This window comes from Diadema antillarum, unplaced genomic scaffold (genome assembly GCF_040938485.1).
Source record: "Diadema antillarum isolate AM-2024a unplaced genomic scaffold, OU_Dant_1.0 seq00000962_RagTag, whole genome shotgun sequence".
In the NCBI taxonomy this organism is placed as follows: domain Eukaryota; kingdom Metazoa; phylum Echinodermata; class Echinoidea; order Diadematoida; family Diadematidae; genus Diadema; species Diadema antillarum.
In genome coordinates, this window is record NW_027271809.1 from 111,563 (window position 1) to 133,094 (window position 21,532).

Sequence of the window (21,532 nt, forward strand, 5' to 3'; positions counted from 1 at the left end):
TACGCCGAAGCTTCACTTCCCCAGCAGAATGGCCACAAGGCGCGAATGATTAGCCCAGCTGAGTCCGCCTCCAAGGCGCAGTGTGTTCAGTTCTACTACTTCATGTTGGGCGAACACATGGGATCTATAAGGTATTAAATAGGCGAAAAAAAGTCAATTTCGAATTCCACTAAATTCTATTAGTTAACTTGAAAAGTTTACACACTTGCATGCACACACACAAGCGTGTATGTTTAAACATTTACACCATATAATGCGCACTCTTATCAGACTTAATACTCATCACAATATTGTAGCCACTATCCTAGTCGAGATGTGCTAATGATGTCGATCTACAATGATCTACACTCTCAGATTCTAGGAAGCTAATCGTGATTATCTATAAAGTATCAAGGAATTCGTCAAATGTAGTTACAAATCAAGGTTCGGATTTTTTTTCTTTTTACTTTCCAACTATTTCTGATATCAATTTGTGTGTCACTTTATTTTCTATTTGTGTTCACGTTATATAATGTAAATATTTAGGACAAATAAGTGCAGTCATTTCCAATTATTTTCACAATACTTCTTGAGTTTCTGTTCAGACTTCAAGCATGACAACTTTGGAAACCAAATAAAAAACAATGCCAGCGGGGTTTCTGTCCCCCCTCCCTGGAAATATGCCTTATATGTATGTATGTATGTATGTATTTATCTATAAATATATATGTGTGTATATATATATATATATGTGTATATATATATATATATATATATGTATATACATATATGTATATGTATATATATATACATATATATATATATATATATACGTATATATATATGTATATATATATATATATATATATATATATATATAAGCATAAGGGGAGGGCATTTTACAATCATCTCTAAATCCATATATACAGAGCTGCATCATCACATAATGGCATATTTGATGATTTACGTCAGCTATCCTATTTTGGGGTCCCTTTGAATAAGTTGAACAGAACCCTAACGCCTCCCTTCATTTATATTTGCCATTGCTGTTAGCCCAGCTATACTGACATTTTTTTTTCCTTCTAATTTAATGTAATCACAATGTCGTATAGACCTATGTGCTGCAATTTCAATTTCTTTCCACTTCACTATCTATTTTGACAAAAGACCCGGAAGTAATAGGCATTTTCACTTCCGGTGATGGTCTACCTGACGTGATTTGTTTTCGCATGAAATTTTATCTTACGTGTTGGCCTATTTGTATCTAACGATTTTTGTTTTAACACTGAAAGAAAAAATAATAACAGCAACAACAAACTGATATATTTTGAAAAGAGCCAGCGACAATTCCTTACAGTCAACAATAGTCCGACGTCGTTCGTTGTTGTATTTGCATTTGATTGACTGAATTGACTTGTATGTCCTGCTGCTGTTAAACGAAGTCATGAATGCTTGTCAGCAAGCGTCGACCACGGGACCGACGAGACCGCTTGAAACTTCCTGGAATATTAAGCACTTTGCTTAGGGGCACAACCAGAGGTTGCAGCTAGAGGACTTTAACTAGGAACCTCAAGAATAGACAGCCCCTCGAGTATATCATACTGAGTTACAATAGTGCTATTTTACCCTGTCTACTAGTACTTTTAGTGTTCTTCTCTTTGCAGTCGTATTTCACATCATGAATGATTATAACATCCCCTGAATTGATCACGATATAATACACTTCTCGTTCAGTCGAAGTCAAGTTAAAGTATACAAAAACAAAAATGATCATTACGCTCTTGACAAAATATAAGACTTGGTGAAGAGTTCTGTTGTAGCTTATAAACGATTTCTTTACGCTGGCAGCTGTGTTTGTCGTATATTCCCCCAAAACGACTTGATGGCGAGAAGGAGAAAGTTATATAGTAAGCCCAATGCCTTTCCTTTACCACCCTTGACAACACCATTTATGTTTTCCATGGATATTCGTTCGTGTTCCTGTTCGTCAACTACAGAGTGTATGCCAGGGCAAACACATCGTCAACGCTCGGTAGCCCCTTGTGGGAGAGATCGGGGGAACAGGGCAAACAGTGGTACCGAGGAGTTGCTACGGTTCCGAAGATGAGTTCTGATCAATTCGCCGAGGTAATAAATTCATCACGGAGACAGCATTTGAGTTTTAATGTGGATGATCTTTGGCTGTGAATAGTAACGTTGTAACTGGCGACCTGTTTAGTTTCGTTCCTGTCGCTAGTGCGCGCGGGGGTGTGTGTGTATGTGTACAATTTATGTGTGGATGTGTGTATATGCGTGTGCGTGTATATGTGTCTGTGAGATAATGATGATTATGGACATGTATGTTTGCGAATATGTATGCAAGTCTTTAAAGCGGCACCACTTCCCCATTTGAAGTGGAGTGTACAGGCATGACAGGTATAGGAGTATTCTCGAAAGCGTTGATAGCTGTATAGGAGTAGAACTACGAGATGTGGTCATAATGATTATAATGATAACAGGGATTATAGAAATAATACCAATAATTCAAAAAATCTATAATGATAACAATTATGACTTTTTAAAGTAACAAAAATGATAACGGTAGTAATTACGAGTGGTGGCAATAATTGTATAGTAGTAGTTGTTGTAGTTATTGTAATAGAAGTAGTAGTAGTAGTGGTAGTAGTAGCAGTAGTAGTGATATATGTGCTATTGTAAAATGTGAATATATTTGACTCAAATATCACCTTATTGCTTGTTGATGTTGTTTTTTTTTTCTGTGCATACAGGTCGTCTTCGAGGCGGAGATCGGATCGGGCGTACGATCCGACATTGCCATTGATGACATTGAGGTCATTAACGCAAACGGCGATTGTCCTCTTGGTAGGTTGTTAAACATCTGCTGCAAATACTGTCATATAACTCCATCAATTTAGAAAATAAAATCTGTGATAATTCAGCAAACTACTGATGACATGGATAATGACACCATTGTTACCTCCTTTTTCAAGGCTGTTGTTTTCCATTGTTTGAGCTTTTGACGGCGTCGTCAGCATAATAGACTTTGACTGAGATCGTAATCATGGCAGTTGCAATGCAACAATTGCTGATATTTGCTGGTAACATGATTATGTCGTCAGTGGTATAATCAATGGCATAATGTTGCTTCAGTGATGATGTTTGCTGCCCTAATCCACAGGGGAAAGCGTATTATAATTACTTTAGTAAGAATATTCATGACAGATCTACCAAGTCTGGAGTTCCATAAATCTTTCCCACGCTCACATGCTTCTCAAACTTTTGTTCTCAAACATAATAACCTCTTCCCCTAAAAATGAAAACAAACAAAAAACACGAATTCCGAACCAAAGGTGATATTTTGTCACCATATCTCTCTAGCAGAATGAGCCCAAATATTACATTTTGTCGATCTACAGAACGGAAATATAATGGTATACAGCTCCTTGCCGTGGAAGGGGGGAGGGGGGCATCCCTCTTCGACATTCACCTTCGCTTCGTTGCTTTGCTTTCTCGAACGTCGCTAATGCATGGCAAAAAACCTCGCCATATACATTTGAATATAGAGAAAGGATATCTCACGGAGAGGTACAAGCGTGTGTCTGGAATGAACTTTTCCTAACAAAAAAAAATCAAAACTAATTCATATTTCCAGTACGTCTTTCAGGATGTGCTAGAAAACACTAGTTTGAATGGAACATTTGAATGGATTGATGTCTCTATGAGCTCTTTGAGTATTCTACTCGGTCACTTCAAATACTTGATTATTGTTATTATCATTTTTATTATTACCATCATTATTATATTATTATTATTATTATTATTGTTGTTATTATTACTATTATTATCATTATCATTATCATTATTACTATTGTCGTTGTTATTGTTGTTGTTGTTATCATTATCACTACTACTACTACTACTATCATCATCATCGTCATTACTCAACGCTGTCATCATCACTTTTATCATATCTATTACTGACATCTCACATCACAACGCCTAGTCTTCTACAACTTTCCGTTTCAGAGTCCTTCCAATGCGACTTTGACAGCGGCTGGTGCGGTATAAAACAGGATACCACGGACAACTTTAACTTCGTCCGAAAGAAGGGTTCGACAAGCTCGACGGACACTGGTCCCAGCTCTGATCACACCAGCGGAAAAGGTGAATATTTCTGAGAATTTTTAAATGTACACGAATGCTAAGGCAAAAGCAATCGCCTGGATGTTATATCTTATATACATATTATGTAATTTATTTCAATGATTATACATATAATGAAATAAAAACCCCAGCACATTCATATTGCTTCTAAAGTCATGAAAAGTTGGTTGTGTCTGTATCATCATCCAGTCCTGGTGCTTTTACCTTGACGGAACTTCATGGACTTTGAAAGTAGTTTTGCTTTAACACAAACAAGTAAACGTTGGCATAAACATGGTCTCCGAGGTAGACTCACTATTGGTGCTAAATGCAAAATAGGCCTAATAATAATAATAATAATAATGATAATAATACTAATACTACTACTAATAATAATGATAATGATAACAATAATATTAATGATATTAAGATTGATAATAATGATAAGCAAATAATTAACGTTAGTGAAGGTGATGGGACAAACTATCACTTCCGAGGCGATCTGGATGTAGCTATCTTTCCGAAGCGCAGCTGAGGAAAGATAGCGTACACATTCAGATCGCCGAGGAAGTGATAGTTTGTCTTATTGCCTGAAACTAAAAGTTGATTATTTGCTTTATATTCCACATCCAGGGTCCTAGATATTCCCATTTTATTCCACATCTGAAACCGTTTGTCTTAGGGTATCCTCAGGGCTTATGGTACGTAGTTTACTTTGTAACGTATGCGCGTAGATGACAAAACAACAAATTTGCTCCGCTCCCCGCGCGTGCGGGATGGCACCGAAATAGAATGCACTGTAGTCTATCACTTGACCCAGGTCAAATGATAGACCACAGTGCAACGCACTTTCATTTCGCGCGTACTCAAAATTGTAAGTTATACCACATGTCGTTAGGACTGTGTGGACTAAGAGACCAGCGAAACAAAATGACTATCATCATAGAGTGTAACGAACTTTTCTTGTCAGGTGATGTGATGGGCAAAACTACGCGTTATCACATGATCAGCTCTTGGCAAATCCTATGGCAAGATTCTTAGTATGTGGAATATAATAATGATAATAATAATAATGATCATTCTTGTTTACAAATGTGATGTAAATGAACTTGAAGATTATTTACTTACTCAATATTTCCTGCAAATACATTTCCTAAACACAGTTAGGGTCTGGTAACATGGGATAATACCAGTAACGTTGGAGTGGACACTCTTTTTTTTTTTCAGTGAGCAGTTCTGTATGGATTTATCCCATCGGTTAACACTTACCGGCTCACTTCCATGAACATAACGTATAAACACCTTTGTAATGATAGGTTAGATTCTAAAGACAATATTGAATCGTTGCAGGCTATTACGTTTACATCGAAGCGTCTGGGCTGACAGCCAATAAAAAGGCGCGCATCATCACTCCGCTCTTTCGCGGTGTCCAAGGCAACGACAAGGAAACCTTCTGCGTGGTCTTCTACTATCACATGTACGGCGAGACTGTAGGCGAGTTGAGCGTCTACCTGCGCAACGACAGCTCCACGCAACTGGGCGATCCCATTTGGTGGATCAGCGGAAACAGAGGGGATATCTGGAGGGGCGCCGAAGCAGAGATAAAGACACCGAGGGATTTTAACGTGAATATTCTTGTGATAATTGACATGGGCTGACGAGTTGATGGAAAAGAAAGGGGGAAGGGATGGGAGAAAATCCTGCCGATACTACTGTGTCTCTTCATTCAAGTATGTCTTGAAACCTGTCCTAGATAAGTTTTTTTTTCTCTTTCCTTTACGTCTAATCCAACCCCTCCCCGTCCAGAAGAAAAGCGCAACAACATGTTTGACCTGCAAGCTTAAAGACCAAGGCCTAGCACGTAACACAATCGAAGAAAATGGTACTCACCATAGCCATGAGGTTATCTGCAGCAAGTACATCATACTGGATACACTTTAAACCTATTACTTAATGCTGTGTTCATGGGATTTTTATATTTCATATATTCAATTGTGTGTCTCTGTGTGTGTGTGTGTGTGTTTAAACTCACAGCTGTATTTCGAGGCGATTAGGGGACGGAGTTATACCAGTGACATCGCGTTGGATGACATCGTGATTACCAGCTACGGCTGCCCCGGACATCGTAAGCAATGAGAGTCCCTATGTATTTTTTGTTACCATGGTGTTTCAGACTTGCGAAGCCAATTTTGAACAAAGAGTTAATTTTGGTTCTTTTCCCTTTGAAAAAACAAATGATTATGAAATGAGATATTGACAGATTTAATTTGATATTATGCTTCCAATATTAACTTTATTATTAGACCTATACATAAGCATCCATGAATGCCTTGCCAGTTCTTGTACTTTGGGAAAAGAAATGTTACGGTCAATGACCGTCTTCCTTAATACCCTTAATAAAGGATGGTTCCTGGCTATTAAACCTATTAGTCAAACCGCTTAGTCAACGTGTGCACGGTGCAGATTGTGTGTGTTCTATAAAATGTATGTCAATCATCATATTGAATGCACATTATCATGTTGTTGTTATTTTGTTTTTCTCAACGCTTTTGCAAGACATCGTGGATGACGTCACGAGTGTATCCTGCGACTTCGAGCAGGCGACTCTCTGCCACTATGAGCAGGATAAAACCGATGATTTCAACTGGTCTTGGAGGAATCGAGGAACCAAGGATGGTTTCACCGGTCCATCCGTCGACCATACGAGGGGAGATGAGTTGGGTAAGGCAAAGGTCGCCAACCCACCTCAAGATAAGCAAGTGAAATCCACAGAGACCCTGTCAAAAGGAGAACATCTGAATTCAATCGATTTGACGTATAACTTCGTAATATTACTGACTATAATTGAGGTATGAAAACAAAGGGAATAACACAAATTACTTCAAGGGGTGGTATAGTTTTTTAGTCAAAAGTTTTTACAACGTTCATTCTGGATAAGACGGAGTAATTTGAAAGTTATGAATGTATACAAATACATTTATTGATTTAATTGATCGTTATTCATTTATCAACCTTACGAACACACGAATATATATATACACATATAAATAAACATAATGTATGTGTGCATGTGTCTGTGAGTGTATGTGTTTGCAAAGTCTTCAAAATGTTTTAATGACATCAATATTATTTTAAAGAGAGTCAATTGTGCATGCCTACAGAGGCTGCGATGACTGCTTTAAATTTATCATTTTCGTTTGTGTCTCTTACTAGGGTTCTTCGTCTTCATTACCAGCACGTATTCCCTAAACTCAGCCGACAAGGCTCGTCTGATTTCTCCGGTGGCAAAATCAAACGCAAGGTCATCGTGCGTTGTATTTTGGTACCACATGTTTGGTGACGATATCGAGACAATGAACGTCTACATCATGCCCGATGGTGGGACACCGCCGGGGAACAACCGGGTCTGGACGAAGTCGTCGGACCAGGGGAACTACTGGCATTACACCAACTTCAAAATTCCGGCAAACAGTGGCAACGTCAGGGTACGTAAGTTTAGAGGGCTGGATTATTCCAAAGCTCTAAAGTTAGAGGGAAATAGACATGGTCATCTACATCGACATGAATTTGAGTAAGCGTGGTAAAGGGCACATCTTTACTTCAGTTTCCTTTGTGTTCATTAAACCACAACAAGAGAAAATTATTGTCGGTATCGAATTACTGATTGACTACACTTCGGTCACTACTTCTAAAACGACTGTTTGACTATGTTCGCAAGTAGCAGTCTGTAGTACTTTCAGACGTTGAGTTGTGCGTGGAAGTTGGTTTGTTAGAAATATCGGTAGCTTTTGTTATAATTGTAGTAAAAACAGTTATAGAGTAGAGAAAAACAAAGTAGCTGTGGCACTGCTTTTCCTGCCATAAAACTCACTCTAGAATATACACCACATGGTATGTGTGATCCAAATAACCACTATTCACAAAGTGAATAGTTTTGTTGTGAGATAATTATTACTGAGTACTCATGCAAATTGCATTAAGTATCTGGTTGGGATCGTTTGTATTCCTGCCCCCCCCCCCCACCCGCCCCCGGTTATACATGTAATTTGCAATAGATTTTTTGAAAATGCCAGAAGAAATCAACGCATTCCGGGTTGTATAATCTCCAACAAATTACCCCTAAAGTACCCTCATCGAGAGTGTGTTTTTAATTCAGTTCAATTGATATCAATTTCTTAATTTCCATCAAATAAAAGACGACACATAACAAAACGTATTCAAGCAAAAAGTACAGAAGTATACACACTGTAAAGAATAGTATTTAATGTATGTGCAAAAGAACGTATAATAGTATAAAACAATACTTTGCAGGAATGACATGAAGAAGTAAATTAAGTGATGGAAGAGGGTGATCAACTAAAAAGCACAGTTTGGATCCCTCGCTAAACAATTACATTGCATATCCACCAAAAATGTATCTACATTGAATAAAAGCATTTGTTAGCTGTTGTGATAGAAGCATACTCTCTAAAAGAATCGAGTGAAAATATTCACTCTTGAAAGAGTGAATACAAAAAAAAAGTGAATTTAGAGTGAACTTGCAGTGAATTTTGAGTGAAACTGCTCATTTTCACTCATTTGGAGTGACCTCAGGGATCACTCGAAGATTTTGGGGTGATCCCTGAGGTCACTCGAAAACGAGTGAAAATGAACATTTTCACTCAGAATTCGCTCCAATTTCACTCCAAATTCACTCTTTTCTGTTATTCACTGCTTCAAGCGTGAACATTTTTTTCACTCGATCCTTTTTGTCTCGCCCACCGGAGGTGAAGGCGAGACTAAGGGATCCAAATGGCGTCCGTCCGTCGTCCGTCCGTCGTCCGTCCGTCGTCCGTCACAAATGTTAAAGTTTACCTGCAAGACTCTCTTATGATGCATAACTTGGCAACTGTTACAGCAATGGCAGCCACACTTGGGTGATAGAAGCACTAGGGGTATCTTCATGTTATGGTGTTGTCAGAGGTCATGTGATGATGTCAAAGGTCATTTGAGGTCATATATTAAAGAGTATGTGCAAGACTCTCTTTTCTATGTTAAAGTTTACCTGCAAGACTCTCTTTTGACAAATAACTTCACATAAGTTGCTTGGATTACAACCTAACTTGGGTCATAGATGCACTGGGGGTACCTTCATGTTATGGTGCCGTTGGAGGTCACAGGATAAGGTCAAAGGTCATTTGAGGTCATGCGTTAAAGTTTACTTGCAAGACTCTCTTATCACACCAAGGTGGTACAAGGCAAGCCTAGTACCTCCTTGATCACACGTAACTCGACACATGTTGCTACAATGGCAATCAAACTTAGGTGATGGATGCACTGGGGGTACCTTCATGTTATGGTGCCGTAAGAGGTCACATGATAAGGTCAAAGGTCATTTGAGGTCATACGTTAAAGTTTACTTGCAAAACTCTCTTATCACACGTAACTCAGCACATGTTGCTACAATGGCAATCAAACTTGGGTGATGGTAGATGTCTCTCGGGAAGTTGAAGGTAACCACAAGGTCAAAGGTTACATACAGGGGTCAACGAACTTTTAGGGCCAAATGTTAAGTTTTAGGGTGCATTTCATTTATGGCTCTTAACTTTTGATCCCTTTGTCCGTTTGTGACCAAACTTGGATGGAAGATGTCCCTTGGGGAGGTGAAGCTCGTCACAAGGTCAAAGGTCACAGACAGGGGTCAACAAACTTTTATGTCCCAATGTTATGTTTTTAGGGCGCGTTTTGATTGTGGCTCATAACTTTTGATCCCTATGTCCGTTTGTGACCAAACTTGGACGGTAGATGTCCCTGGGGAGTTTAAGGTCATCACAAGGTCAAAGGTCACAGAAAGGGGTCAACAAATTTTTAGGGCCCTATGTTAAGTTTTTATGGCGCGTTTCGATTATGGCTCATTACTTTTGATCCCTTTGTCCGTTTGTGACCAAACTTGGATGGTAAATGTCCCTTAGGGTGTTGAAGGTCACCACAAGGTCAAAGGTCATAAGCAGGTCAATTAACTTCTGGGAGTTATAAAAAAATATTAATTCCTTGTACGCGAATGGGCGAGACACAATTTGGCAATTGCCTTGTTAGACAGTATACAGTACTTATAGGGTAAAAATATACGAGCTTAGGATAAGCTGTCAATATCAATATTATCATGGACAATATCCGTTAAGTAACAAGAAACAATACATAGATAGATAGATAGATTGATAGATAGATACAGACATACATACATACACAGTTGTATTGCTTAATGGCTCTGTGAATCTCAAATATGACGGCTGCAGCAGACTCTTAAGTCCGAGACTAATTTACGGTTGCTCCAAATGCAACGTAGTAAAGGTCTTTATTGTGAACCAGTATACAAGACAGGGGTTAGTAAGCACAAAGTTTAAGGCCAGGCTGGCCTACGTTTACGAAGTTGACTTTGTCTGTTTTTCTGCTCTGAATTATCGTCTTTGATATCTTTGACGTCATGACTGGCATGATCATTATTTCATCATATTTTTTTCTGTTAGTGGTACCATTACTATCACTGTTTTTATCATATTACGTATATGTACGTATGTATGTATATGTATCAGAAGTGTAGATATTTGTTTCATCACCTCTTTACTATTTATCCATTTTTGTCTTTATCCTGTAAAGAGGCACCGTCCAGATACCAGCTTCATCTTTATTTTTTCTAACCCGTAGCTCTTGATATATATATATATATATATATATATACACATTTTTAGATATTCATTTGTCTTTGTTCATAGATGTAATTGTTATGAATATCATATATCAAATTATTTTCTAATGAATATCATATATCAAATTACTTTCTAATCTATTCAATTACGTATTATTCAAATCTATTCAATTACTTACTATTCAAATTACTCGTGAACGAATAAAGCTGGATGCTTTACACACTACCCGGCTCTTAGCAACATTTTTTTTAAATTTTTTTAATACCCCCAGTCTTTTGTCTTTGTCTGCAGCTCCAAGTTATTTAACGATATCGTTATAGCACTTTTTTTTTTGTGTGTGTGTGTAAACACGGCGAAATATGTACAGTCTCGTTTAAGCGATACTAGAGTATTCATGTGGTTCGATAGTTCGTTTTTAATACTGATCTTGCACTGGTACAATTTAAGTTGGTCGAGATAACATGTCCGTTCTCCGTATAATTTCACGCCTATAAATTCGGGAACCTACAGTTTTTACAAGCATCAGTGCTATTATGTAGGACCCATCATATTTCTGACATTTATTTGTGATATCTTCAGATGATAACGACCATTTATATTTGTGTGTAATGTTTGTTTGTCTTTTTTTTCTTCAAACATAAGATATGGTTGTATATATTTAGTACTTTTGTTTTACTGTCAATCATTTTGTAATCCCATCACTGAGAAAGTGGAAATATGAAATAAACTTGAAACTTGAACCTGAAACTTCACTAACGAAATGCTTATACTATAAACTTTATTCGCTCGTTTACGATACCATGATAATCATAACATTCTTTCGTTTTCATCCCATCGTTTTAGATTGTTTTTGAAGCGTCACCAGGAGACAAAAACAGAGACGATATCGCAATTGATGACGTCATGTTGTATGAGGGTCAAGACTGCCCACCCTGTAAGTTAACAAGGTTACAGGTTTTCCTACTCATGCGCAGTTTATGTATAGATATAGCTGCATAAGTTGTTTTTGAAGTGATGTAGAAGTGTTGTTAATGAAGAGAATTAGACGCGAACTCTTCTGAACTTGCCATGTCAATAGGCTTGTAGCCCTGGAAAAGTATTGGTATTCCCTTCACGGAATAACGACCTAAGGCATCTGTAAAGATAACGTACATTGAAAGGGGATTTGAAGGAGGGCTTGAAAAACGTAACAAATAACACATTTTGGAGTGTGACAACTCGAGAAAAAAGGTTTCACTCGCAGGTTTGAATATAACTACGTGATATTCATTTCCCTCTGCTACTTAATATGAGCACGAAATGCTTTCCACTGTAACTGATGAATTATATACGTAGCGAATAAGCAATGATAAATGAGTTTGTAAAGAATGAAATCCGTAATTCCTACAGAGCACTGGCCAAAGCATATTCTTGATATTGCGTATAAATAAATAAATACAACTGGAGATTTTTGTGGAATGAAATTATTTCTGTATTCAATTTGCATTTACAGTCACATGCATTATTAGCATTATTACTGAGGAATATGTAAATCAATGAAATATCGTTATCTTGGGAGCATAAAACACTTTTAAGCTTCCATCTCCACCTCTTAATCACAAACCATTTATCATTAAACACAGAAAGATGTTTAAACATACTCACCGTTGTCATCCTTGCAGTTGTTACAACAGCGCCCCCTCCGACTACCAAGCCTCCCGCAGTCAACGACATTTCCTGTGACTTTGAGACGGACTATTGTGGCTACATAAACATGAAAGATAATGATGATATGGACTGGTCCAGAGCCAAGGGTAGAGGGTCGAGCACCTCAACCTACACGGGACCTGGAACCGACCACACGTTGGGGACTGCTGCAGGCAAGACGAGCTATCTCTTGATTTATTACAGCACGTATAGTCAAGTTGGGTCGTGTTAGGAAGAAAAGATACGATGCATTGTACAAAGGGAGAACAAAACTGTTCAGCTAACAGTTACAGTAATAGCGGGTGACAATGGAAAGAGTGCATAATTATTACCAATACAATTTAGTTAGGTTTGGGACGTCGTTTTACTCTTCGAGAAGGCTCAGTTTCTCGGGCTAACAATTTCAATGTTTCATGCCATGCCTTCCTCTCATGAGGAAAGAATGCAAGAATAAGTTCGTACGTGGAATCAGACACAAGAAAACTAGCCCTCCATTTTCCTTCTTTTAGTTCTTGCATTCTCCTTTCTTTTCACTCTCCTCCCCTTAACTACACGAAACATTTTTTTTTTTTTTTTTGAACGGCTAGCAAATGAAGTCAGCACAGAAGAGACAATAGCAAGGGAAGAAGGAAAGGGGCACAACCAAGGCTAAGGAATTATTGGCTGGGAATACTGAGAGTATAACTGTTAACCTAAACTTCTTGATGATATACATTATTATACGCGAGAATGGCATAACTGAATGTAACACTCCAGATTCAGTAATCCTTTCTTAATAATAGGATGATCGGAACTTTTTACAGCCATAACGAAATGATGAAAGACTGTTTCATCCTGAGGGAACATAGCAAGATATCTCGACCAATCAGGGAAGAAACTTGTTGTTGTTATTGTTGTTGTGGTTATTGTTGTTAAATCTTTATGTTGTCTATTCTGAAGGGTACTACCTGAGTTTTGATCCCAGACCCATAAATGGAGCAACTTTAGGCGACAACGCCATCATGATATCCCCGCTTCTCGCGGCATCAGGCCAAACCCGCTGCCTGTCGCTCTATGCGTACATGTACGGTTACGCTGTGGATTTCCTAAGCATCTACACTCGTCCATGGGGCGGCACCCGCAGGATGGATCCAATCACTTTTGCGTACGGAGACAAGGGAAAGATGTGGTTCGAAATTCAAATGGATCTACCACCTTCCCCAGAATCGTTCGAGGTAATCAAACAGGGGAATCACCCCTAAATGTAATAGTAACTCTAAATGTAATACACCTTAACCCTAGATGTAATAAGTAGCCTAAATGATTAGAATACATTTTAACGCTTAATGTAATAATTGAGTCAATCCTAAATGTAATAATTTTAACCCTAAATGCAATAACCGGAGACAACACTAAATGTAATATATGCCAACCCTAAATATTATTTACACCCTAAATGTAATACATCGTAATCCTTAAATGTGATAACGGCCCTAAATGTAAAACATTTTAATGCTGTGTGCTGAATATGATAACGACCGTAAATATCATACACCTTACCCGTAGATGATATGACAACCCTAAGTGTAATACATTTTAATGCTAAATGTAATAACTAAAGGCAAGCCTAAATGTAATAGGCTTACATGTCAACCTTAAAATACAATGTAATAACCACCCTAGATGTCATGCAGTCCCATGTTAACCCTATGTGCAACATCCACCCTAAATGTAATAGTTTTTAATCCGTAAATGTACTACTACACTGGTATTCATTGTTTTTTTTTAAATAGAAAATCAATCGCAATCTGCAGTTTCTGTTGTCCGTTGTATGATCTGAGTGTAGGTAACGCATCAATAACTCATAATCTAATAGTGTAAAAGAGTACAAAGTAAAAAAAAAATAGCAGCATCCCAGGTCACTCTTAGTGTCCTTACCAACCAAGTGCAATGTTATCACGCAAATATTTACGCATGAACGCAAGTTTTGAAAAAAAAAAGTTACTACGATAACATTGATAATAATGATAATAACATTAACGATTATAATAATATTAATGATAATAATAATGATGATGATAACAGTAATACTAGTAATGATAATAATTATATTAATAATCAATAAATGATAATGATTATAATAATAATACAAATTATATATAATAACAATAAGAATAAAGTAATAATTTCGACATTTCTCACTCCGATTTGATTCCAACTTCAAATTTCTTAGACACGAGTGTTTCTAGTACTTTCTTTCTGAACAGATGCAGTTGAACACTTTTGAAAAAAAAAATGTTTGTGGATTTCCTTGGCCAGATCTTGTTCGAGGCAATATGTGGACGGTCCAGGTATTCTTCAGAGATCGCTGTAGACGACATTAAAATTATATCTGGGAATTGTGGTACAGGTACGTGAATAGGCCTCTCAGAGAGTTTTTGCTCAAATGGAATAAAAATTGCCTTTCAAATTCACTGGTGAGAGAGGGTACATGTTGTACAATATGTTCTAATCCCTATGGATCACAGCCAAATTCCTCCCTTGACTATATTTGTTGATTTAAATAATTGCCTGTTTATTCTTTTCTTAATCTCATGTTACACTCTGTGAAGTTACTATTGATATCTTTAACAATCTATGAATCAAACTATGTGACTGAAAGATATGGATAGCTTGGTGATCACAAAATCACATAAAGGCTAATATCCAAACCTGTGACTTCAAGCAGTATTTCTACTTTATAGTCATATCTTCGATTTTGAATTGATTTATTATTGAAAATAGTTGGGCGTTTTCATTTTGTGCGTGAAGTTCTCAATTTGTAAACAGAATTTTATTACTTCTTTTAAGAAGAATGTTTCACATACATCGTACCTCTTGACCAGGGTGGATGAATGGGTAACCGACAGCGCTAAAATAGTAATGGGAGGGTTGTTTGGGAGAGCAATGCCAAAACTGAGGGGACCATACTGGGTAAATGAGACCACATCATTATTGATATCATTATTATCATCATTCTTTATTTTAAAACAAATTATAATACGTTTTATGCCTGGATGTAATCGTCTCACCATAATTGACATGCACACTATCTTTTTTAAACAATCATTTCGGACTCCCCATTGCAGTGCAACTGACTTCCGTCTCTGAATATATCACAAACAAATTGTTTAACATTGATGTGCATGCTTTGATTTTTCTTCTTTCAGTCCAACAATTGGTATTTTTCATTTTCTTATTGTCACATTCTTCATACATTCGTACATTCTTCACAGTGTTACTCTCCCTTTTCCAATTTTGTGAGGTACATGTAACAGGCAATGAATGTGGTTAAGTGTATTTCTCTTATTTATTTCTCTGTTTTTGCATTTTTGTGAATCATATTACCATTTGTCATTTGGGGGTGTATTATACTGCGGGCGCAGTTGCAAAGCAGTTAGCAAACTAAATGTGCCTACCCTATATATTAGAAAACATGAATGAATAAATAAATTACACACATAAATTAAATTGAAGAAGATACCCATTGTCCCTACATCATATCACATCATATCAATAATGACCATTTTTGGGAAAGGGTTCGTATACGCTGCATTTCTAACAAAGAAATCATGATTTGTCAGCAAACATTTGTGCTCGAATCTGCAAAAGTGCTGTTGGGTGATGTCTCCGTCACTTCATTTTATTTGCATATTATGTGGTCGTTTCCAAAACCCATACAGGTGAAACTTCGATATTCCCGTACATGTTCGTACGTATGTCTATTTTTCATTACAAAACAAAACAAAACAGATGTTCTTTCCTTACACGACTCTGTTATTCTTATCACGCAATTGCGTTTATTGTAATCATCGTCGACATTATTGTTGTTATTACCTCCGCCAAGGGAGGAGGTTATGTTTTCGTTACCGTTGGTTTGTGTGTTTGTGTGTTTGTTAGTTTGTCCGTGTGCAAAATAACTCAAAAAGTAGTCAACGGATTGGGATGAAACTTGCAGGAAAGGTTGAGAATGACACAAGTAACAAACGATTAACTTTTGGTAGTGATCCGAGAATTGTTAGGGAAATAATGAAGGATTTTTGACATTTTGGCAGGTAGGGTCAATGAACTTGGGAGTTCAGGCTGCGCGTATTTGAGGTTTGCATGCGCGCACTAAAGTGCGTGCTCTAGTTTCTGCTAGGGCGAGGCGCGCCGTGCAGCTGAGTGTCTATGACGTAACAAAGGCTTCTATGTTAGGAAATCGGGCGGCTTTCAGCACACAATGCTGCAAGTACGTATGGGTGGATATCACTGATCTCTGTGGAAGAACAGGATCAGGGGGGTGGAAATGAGCTGCATGCTTGGAGGAGGTCTGCGCTCTCAGAGTGCTTCTGTAGTTTTTATTATTATCATTATTCTTGTTATTACTACCACTATCGTTACCACTGTCGACATCATTATTTTCCCAGCTACTGAGAAACCCATTCCGTGGGGAGTCGACTGTGATTTCGAGCAAGACGGTACGTTATGCGGGTACATCAACTATCCGTCTGATGATTTCGACTGGGTCAGACACTCCGGAAGCACGCCGTCGGACCACACGGGACCAAGGTTCGACCACACCCGTGGTACAACACAAGGTGATGATGATGTTGCCAAGTAACCTAACAGAGGAGCTGGTTCCCTCTCTTCCCTGGATCTAAAACAATTTATCCACTCACCCCTTTATTGTATATATATAATATTTAGGTGCATGGTTGCCACTGTGTCCTATTGTTTCGAATTTTTGGCGGGTGTCGATGAGAAAAGTAGATAACATGGTCAATATGGCACAACAGATAAAGGCCAATTTTGTGCAATGGACAAGAGGAAAGCAGTCCATGCATATTTTCCACAGATCTTTAAGATACATGGATATGAACTGCATAAATGCATTCTGTAGTTCAATATTTACTTTGTGCAACTTACCAGACCGGTCCCCAAATTCCACCTGTCTTATTACTCAGTAATCGATAAGAAACTGACGTCTGCACTTAACCTGTTGTAACAACTCGTGGTAACTCAAGAAGGTGTTCTGACAGTGTATCAATTTCTCATTACATTTCGCGATTAGCATTTTTAGGTTGGCTTAGGCATTTAGACAGAGTCTGCATTTGATAGTATTAGGTGCCTTTATTGTGACTACGCATAGCAGAGCAAAAATTCTGATCAGGTTAAAATAGTAAAGCAACATGCCACGACATTCAAATAAGTATGGTCAGCGCGTTGCAGTTGAATTACAACGAAGAAAAACCGGCAACGTTGTGATGCCATTTTTTTCTTTGTATTTATCTATACAAGAAAGGTAATTTTGTACCAGTAGTGTCTATTTCTAATTTCAGCTAGGGAATGATATCATTTAAAGGGGACTATGACTTTGATCAACGATAAACCGAGGTGATATTCTACAATATCCAAGCCACGTACACACATAAATTGTTTTCATAGTTAATGTCAAGTCTACTTTTTGCATTAAAGACAGCAATGTTAAAAAATGTGATAATAGCACACAAAGTCAGGTGGACACAGTACATTAAAAGTGTAGTGGTAAGCATGAATTAGTATGACGAGGTTCATTGCAGTAATCTTTATCTTATCAAGAACTATATCCGATGGCGAAAACAGCCTACATATAGGCCAATATGACGACATGCTGCTTGGTAAAAACTATGATCACCTGATAATAGTTGTGTATAATAAGCCTGAGTGCAAGCGTTATGAAGCCCCTGCAGCGTGGATATACCATGGAGTGGTAAGGCTGGAATGGCTTGGATTCATTTTTTTCTTTTAAAAAATCCCTGTAATGACATATGTGCAACTTTATCTCTATGTAAATACACCTACCCTCTAATAATCATGACTGGGCAATGCTTCTACGCGCATTTCGCTAATCGGTGTTATTCATGAATTTCGAATGTTGCCAGTGGCGATGGGCATAAATCGGGCGAATATATCGGCCCAAGCACGAATGACGGTGTACCGGTGAGGTGAATATCCTAAATAATTCAATCTGTAACCCACGTCTTGCCCTTTCCAGGTCACTATATGTATATTGAGTCATCCATCCCACAACGCCCTGATAAGGATGCAATCCTAGTATCGCCGTTGATGAATAGCCAATTTGACGACCTATGCATCCGATTCTATTATCACGCCTATGGGGACGACACGGGTGCTCTGTCAGTGAAACTTCAGTCATTCATAACAGAAGACGAAATCTTGCTATTCAGCGTCAGCGGTAACCGTGGTGATGAATGGATTCCTGCTAACGTCAACATTCCTTCTGAGATAACTGGTGGAGCTGACTTTCAGGTAAACTCCTTTGCTCTCTTAGTTTTTTTCTTGGTCTTCTCCATAACAGCCTCCCGAACCCTTACTCCATCCCTCGAACCCACTCTCATTTTGAAAATCCCTTGGCAAATCCATGACAACAGTGTTAATTGTCTACAAGTCAGTCTTGTATGGTGTCGTTCATTCATATTGAGTGTATTTTGTGGTCATTTACAAGGCCTCTAAATACGCTGCATAAGAAAGAAGCATTTATTTTCTTCGTTGTAACCTATAAATATAACTTATGTCAATGTCTTCTTTGATTATTATCATTATTATTATAATAATCATTAACATAACCATCATCATAATAGGTATGACAGTGCTCTGCCGTTACAATGAACACGGTCATAACAAAATTCTCGTTATAGGGAAGTCATTTCCAAGCGCCATTGACATAGAATAAAAACAAAAAAGGTATGCGCTCCGTTATAACGAAGTGTCTATCGCTCCCAAATTGCATATCATTGCAGAAAAATCAGTTACAGAACGTCTCTGTGTGGGCTAATGCTTCATATTCAGTGTGTTTAAATAGAAATCGCTCTGCGTCCTTTTCCTGTGTCAGTCACTGTTTCCAAGGAAAACTTGCATTATTTTATCTTAATCCGGAATGAAATGAGATTTGTAATTTCGAGGTTCGTTACTCGGAAGCCTACTAATATCGTATATAATATACTGAGTATATATATATATATATACATACATATATATATATATATATACATTGATGTTCGTTAATTCGAAAATGAAATAGAGTTCGTTATGACTAACATTAGTAGCGGTATGCCTAAGGTGCGTTAATAATAATGTTCAGGAATCAAAAAGAAATAAGTTTCGTTATTGCGAAGGCTCGTTATTAAAAGAATAGGAGGAATCTTCGTTGGTCAGAAGTTTGCTAATTAGAAAAATGAAATTTTAAAGGTTTCTCATAGTTTGAAGGTGAAAAAAAAAGTGGATATGCAAACAAACCTGTGGAATTACAAACCCTATATCGTTTTCGGAACATTGAAATCCCTACATAGCGAAGCTTTTCAATTATGGATTACCTAACCTTCGGAATAATCAACTTTATTTCACTTTTCACATCAACGAAACCTCGGAATAATGAACTTTTTGAAATTTTCAAAGCAGTGAATCTTTGGGAAAAAAAAAAAACTTCAACAACGAACCTTTGGAATAAAGAAGAGTAATCAGATCCCAAGCCATCACTTTTCATTCTTGTTCTTCTTTTTTTTTTTTTACAATTTAGATTAAAAGTATAACAGACAACTTTATGCTCTATCTTAAATATGAAATTAAAACGAAATTAATGAAATAGCATAGCGTTTAACATTGCTTTTTATCTTATAATGAGTATTCAATAAAAAAAAATTCACGCATGGTTTGCATGTTGTCGTTGTAATTATACTACATTTGTTTTGTTATACTGAAATTTCGATATAACGACAGAAAAGTGCCGGTCCCGAGGACTCTGTTATAATGGGAGTGCACCGTGCTACTATCATTAGTAGTAACAGTGGAATAAGAAGTAGTAATAGCAGTAGTAGCACAAAGTATTTTGAACTGTTTACATTACCATTAGTGTGAGCGTAATTGCCATTGTTATTATCATTGTTATAATCATTAATCGTCATAAGTACTATAAATGATTAATTTTATATATGGACAAGTTCAAGCTTAGATTTAAGAACGCATAAGCAATGTTCACTGCAGTATCATAATTAAAATTTGTAATTTGCATTTTCTTCGCTATATGAGTTTGACTCGATTTTTAAATGATTTTCACTGTCACACTCAGCTGTCCTCTTTTTCCCCTTACCTTGCTTAAAAAGAAATGACAAAACAAAAAAGAAAATGAAACAAAAGGAAAGTAAAAAGTTGTACTCGACAGAAATTGGATTCTTTTCTTTCTATTTTTATTTGATGTCTTTTATTTGTTTGCTTTTTGCTTGTTTGCATCATAGATCAAATTTGTTGGCAAAACTGGCATGGGTTTTCTCAGTGACATTGCCATCGACGACATAAAGTTCCTCCCCCAGCCCTGCGAGGGTTTCCCGTCCGAGGCCGTCTGCACCTTCGAACAGGGTCTCGATTTCTGTGGATACGACAACAACGAGAGTGCCGACTTGGTGTGGAGATGGTATGACGCCTTGGCGACAGAGGACCCTCCCATCAACGAGATCATAAGCGGTGAGTACGCTGCGGTCGATGACGGATATCCTGGATAGATCATGTTTTATACTTTGTGCTCGGGTTGCCAAATGCGGGAGATATGTTCATGTGTTCGAACAAGTTTCTCATTTCGAGATTATATTTACTTGCAACAGACATACAGTAGCATTTCAGGACTGCGCATAAAAGGTAAACCCGATGAATCAGGTTGTTTGTTTTTTGTTTTGTTTTTGTTTTGTTTTGTTTTGTTTTGTTTTTTAGTGGGGTTAAGGGCCAGAGGGATCAAGAAACAATAAGGTGGTTTGATTCATTTTTCTTAAAGAAAAGGTTGAGCTCCTCGCCCTTTCCCCTCCCGAATTCCGCGGCCCCTGTGACTAACCGATTAGGTCGAATAAAGTTCACTATTGCTTTAAATATTCACTTATCTCGCTTCTGAAATAATGACCATGATGACAACGTTTCAAATAGTCCGCCATGATCTGCCAGAACTGCATACCTCGATCTTCATAATTTTTGGATTTTTTGTTGGATTTTTTTAA

At 37.5% G+C, this 21,532-nt stretch overlaps 1 protein-coding gene across 1 annotated transcript; it reads left to right on the plus strand.

Annotated features, from left to right (window-relative positions):
- Positions 1-21: 21 nt before the first annotated feature.
- On the plus strand, positions 22-21,049 carry LOC139741905 (MAM and LDL-receptor class A domain-containing protein 1-like). Its single transcript, XM_071652478.1, has 15 exons — positions 22-131; positions 1,977-2,106; positions 2,748-2,841; positions 4,006-4,143; positions 5,473-5,747; positions 6,157-6,247; positions 6,679-6,843; positions 7,336-7,607; positions 11,652-11,742; positions 12,470-12,667; positions 13,434-13,708; positions 14,793-14,883; positions 16,922-17,092; positions 18,529-18,803; positions 20,786-21,049. Exons 1-15 carry the CDS (start codon positions 46-48, stop codon positions 21,047-21,049), a joined length of 2,616 nt encoding a protein of 871 aa, XP_071508579.1. The 5' UTR covers positions 22-45.
- The last annotated feature ends 483 nt before the right edge of the window (positions 21,050-21,532 follow it).

What these genes read in the sequence shown, in the direction of transcription:
- LOC139741905 (XM_071652478.1), top strand. Translation starts at nt 46, where the DNA reads ATGATTAGCCCAGCTGAGTCCGCCTCCAAGGCGCAGTGTGTTCAGTTC. An exon ending in CTACGGCTGCCCCGGACATC is followed by an intron (nt 6,248 to 6,678) that starts GTAAGCAATGAG and finishes CGCTTTTGCAAG; the next exon opens with ACATCGTGGATGACGTCACG. An exon ending in CACCCGTGGTACAACACAAG is followed by an intron (nt 17,093 to 18,528) that starts GTGATGATGATG and finishes TGCCCTTTCCAG; the next exon opens with GTCACTATATGTATATTGAG.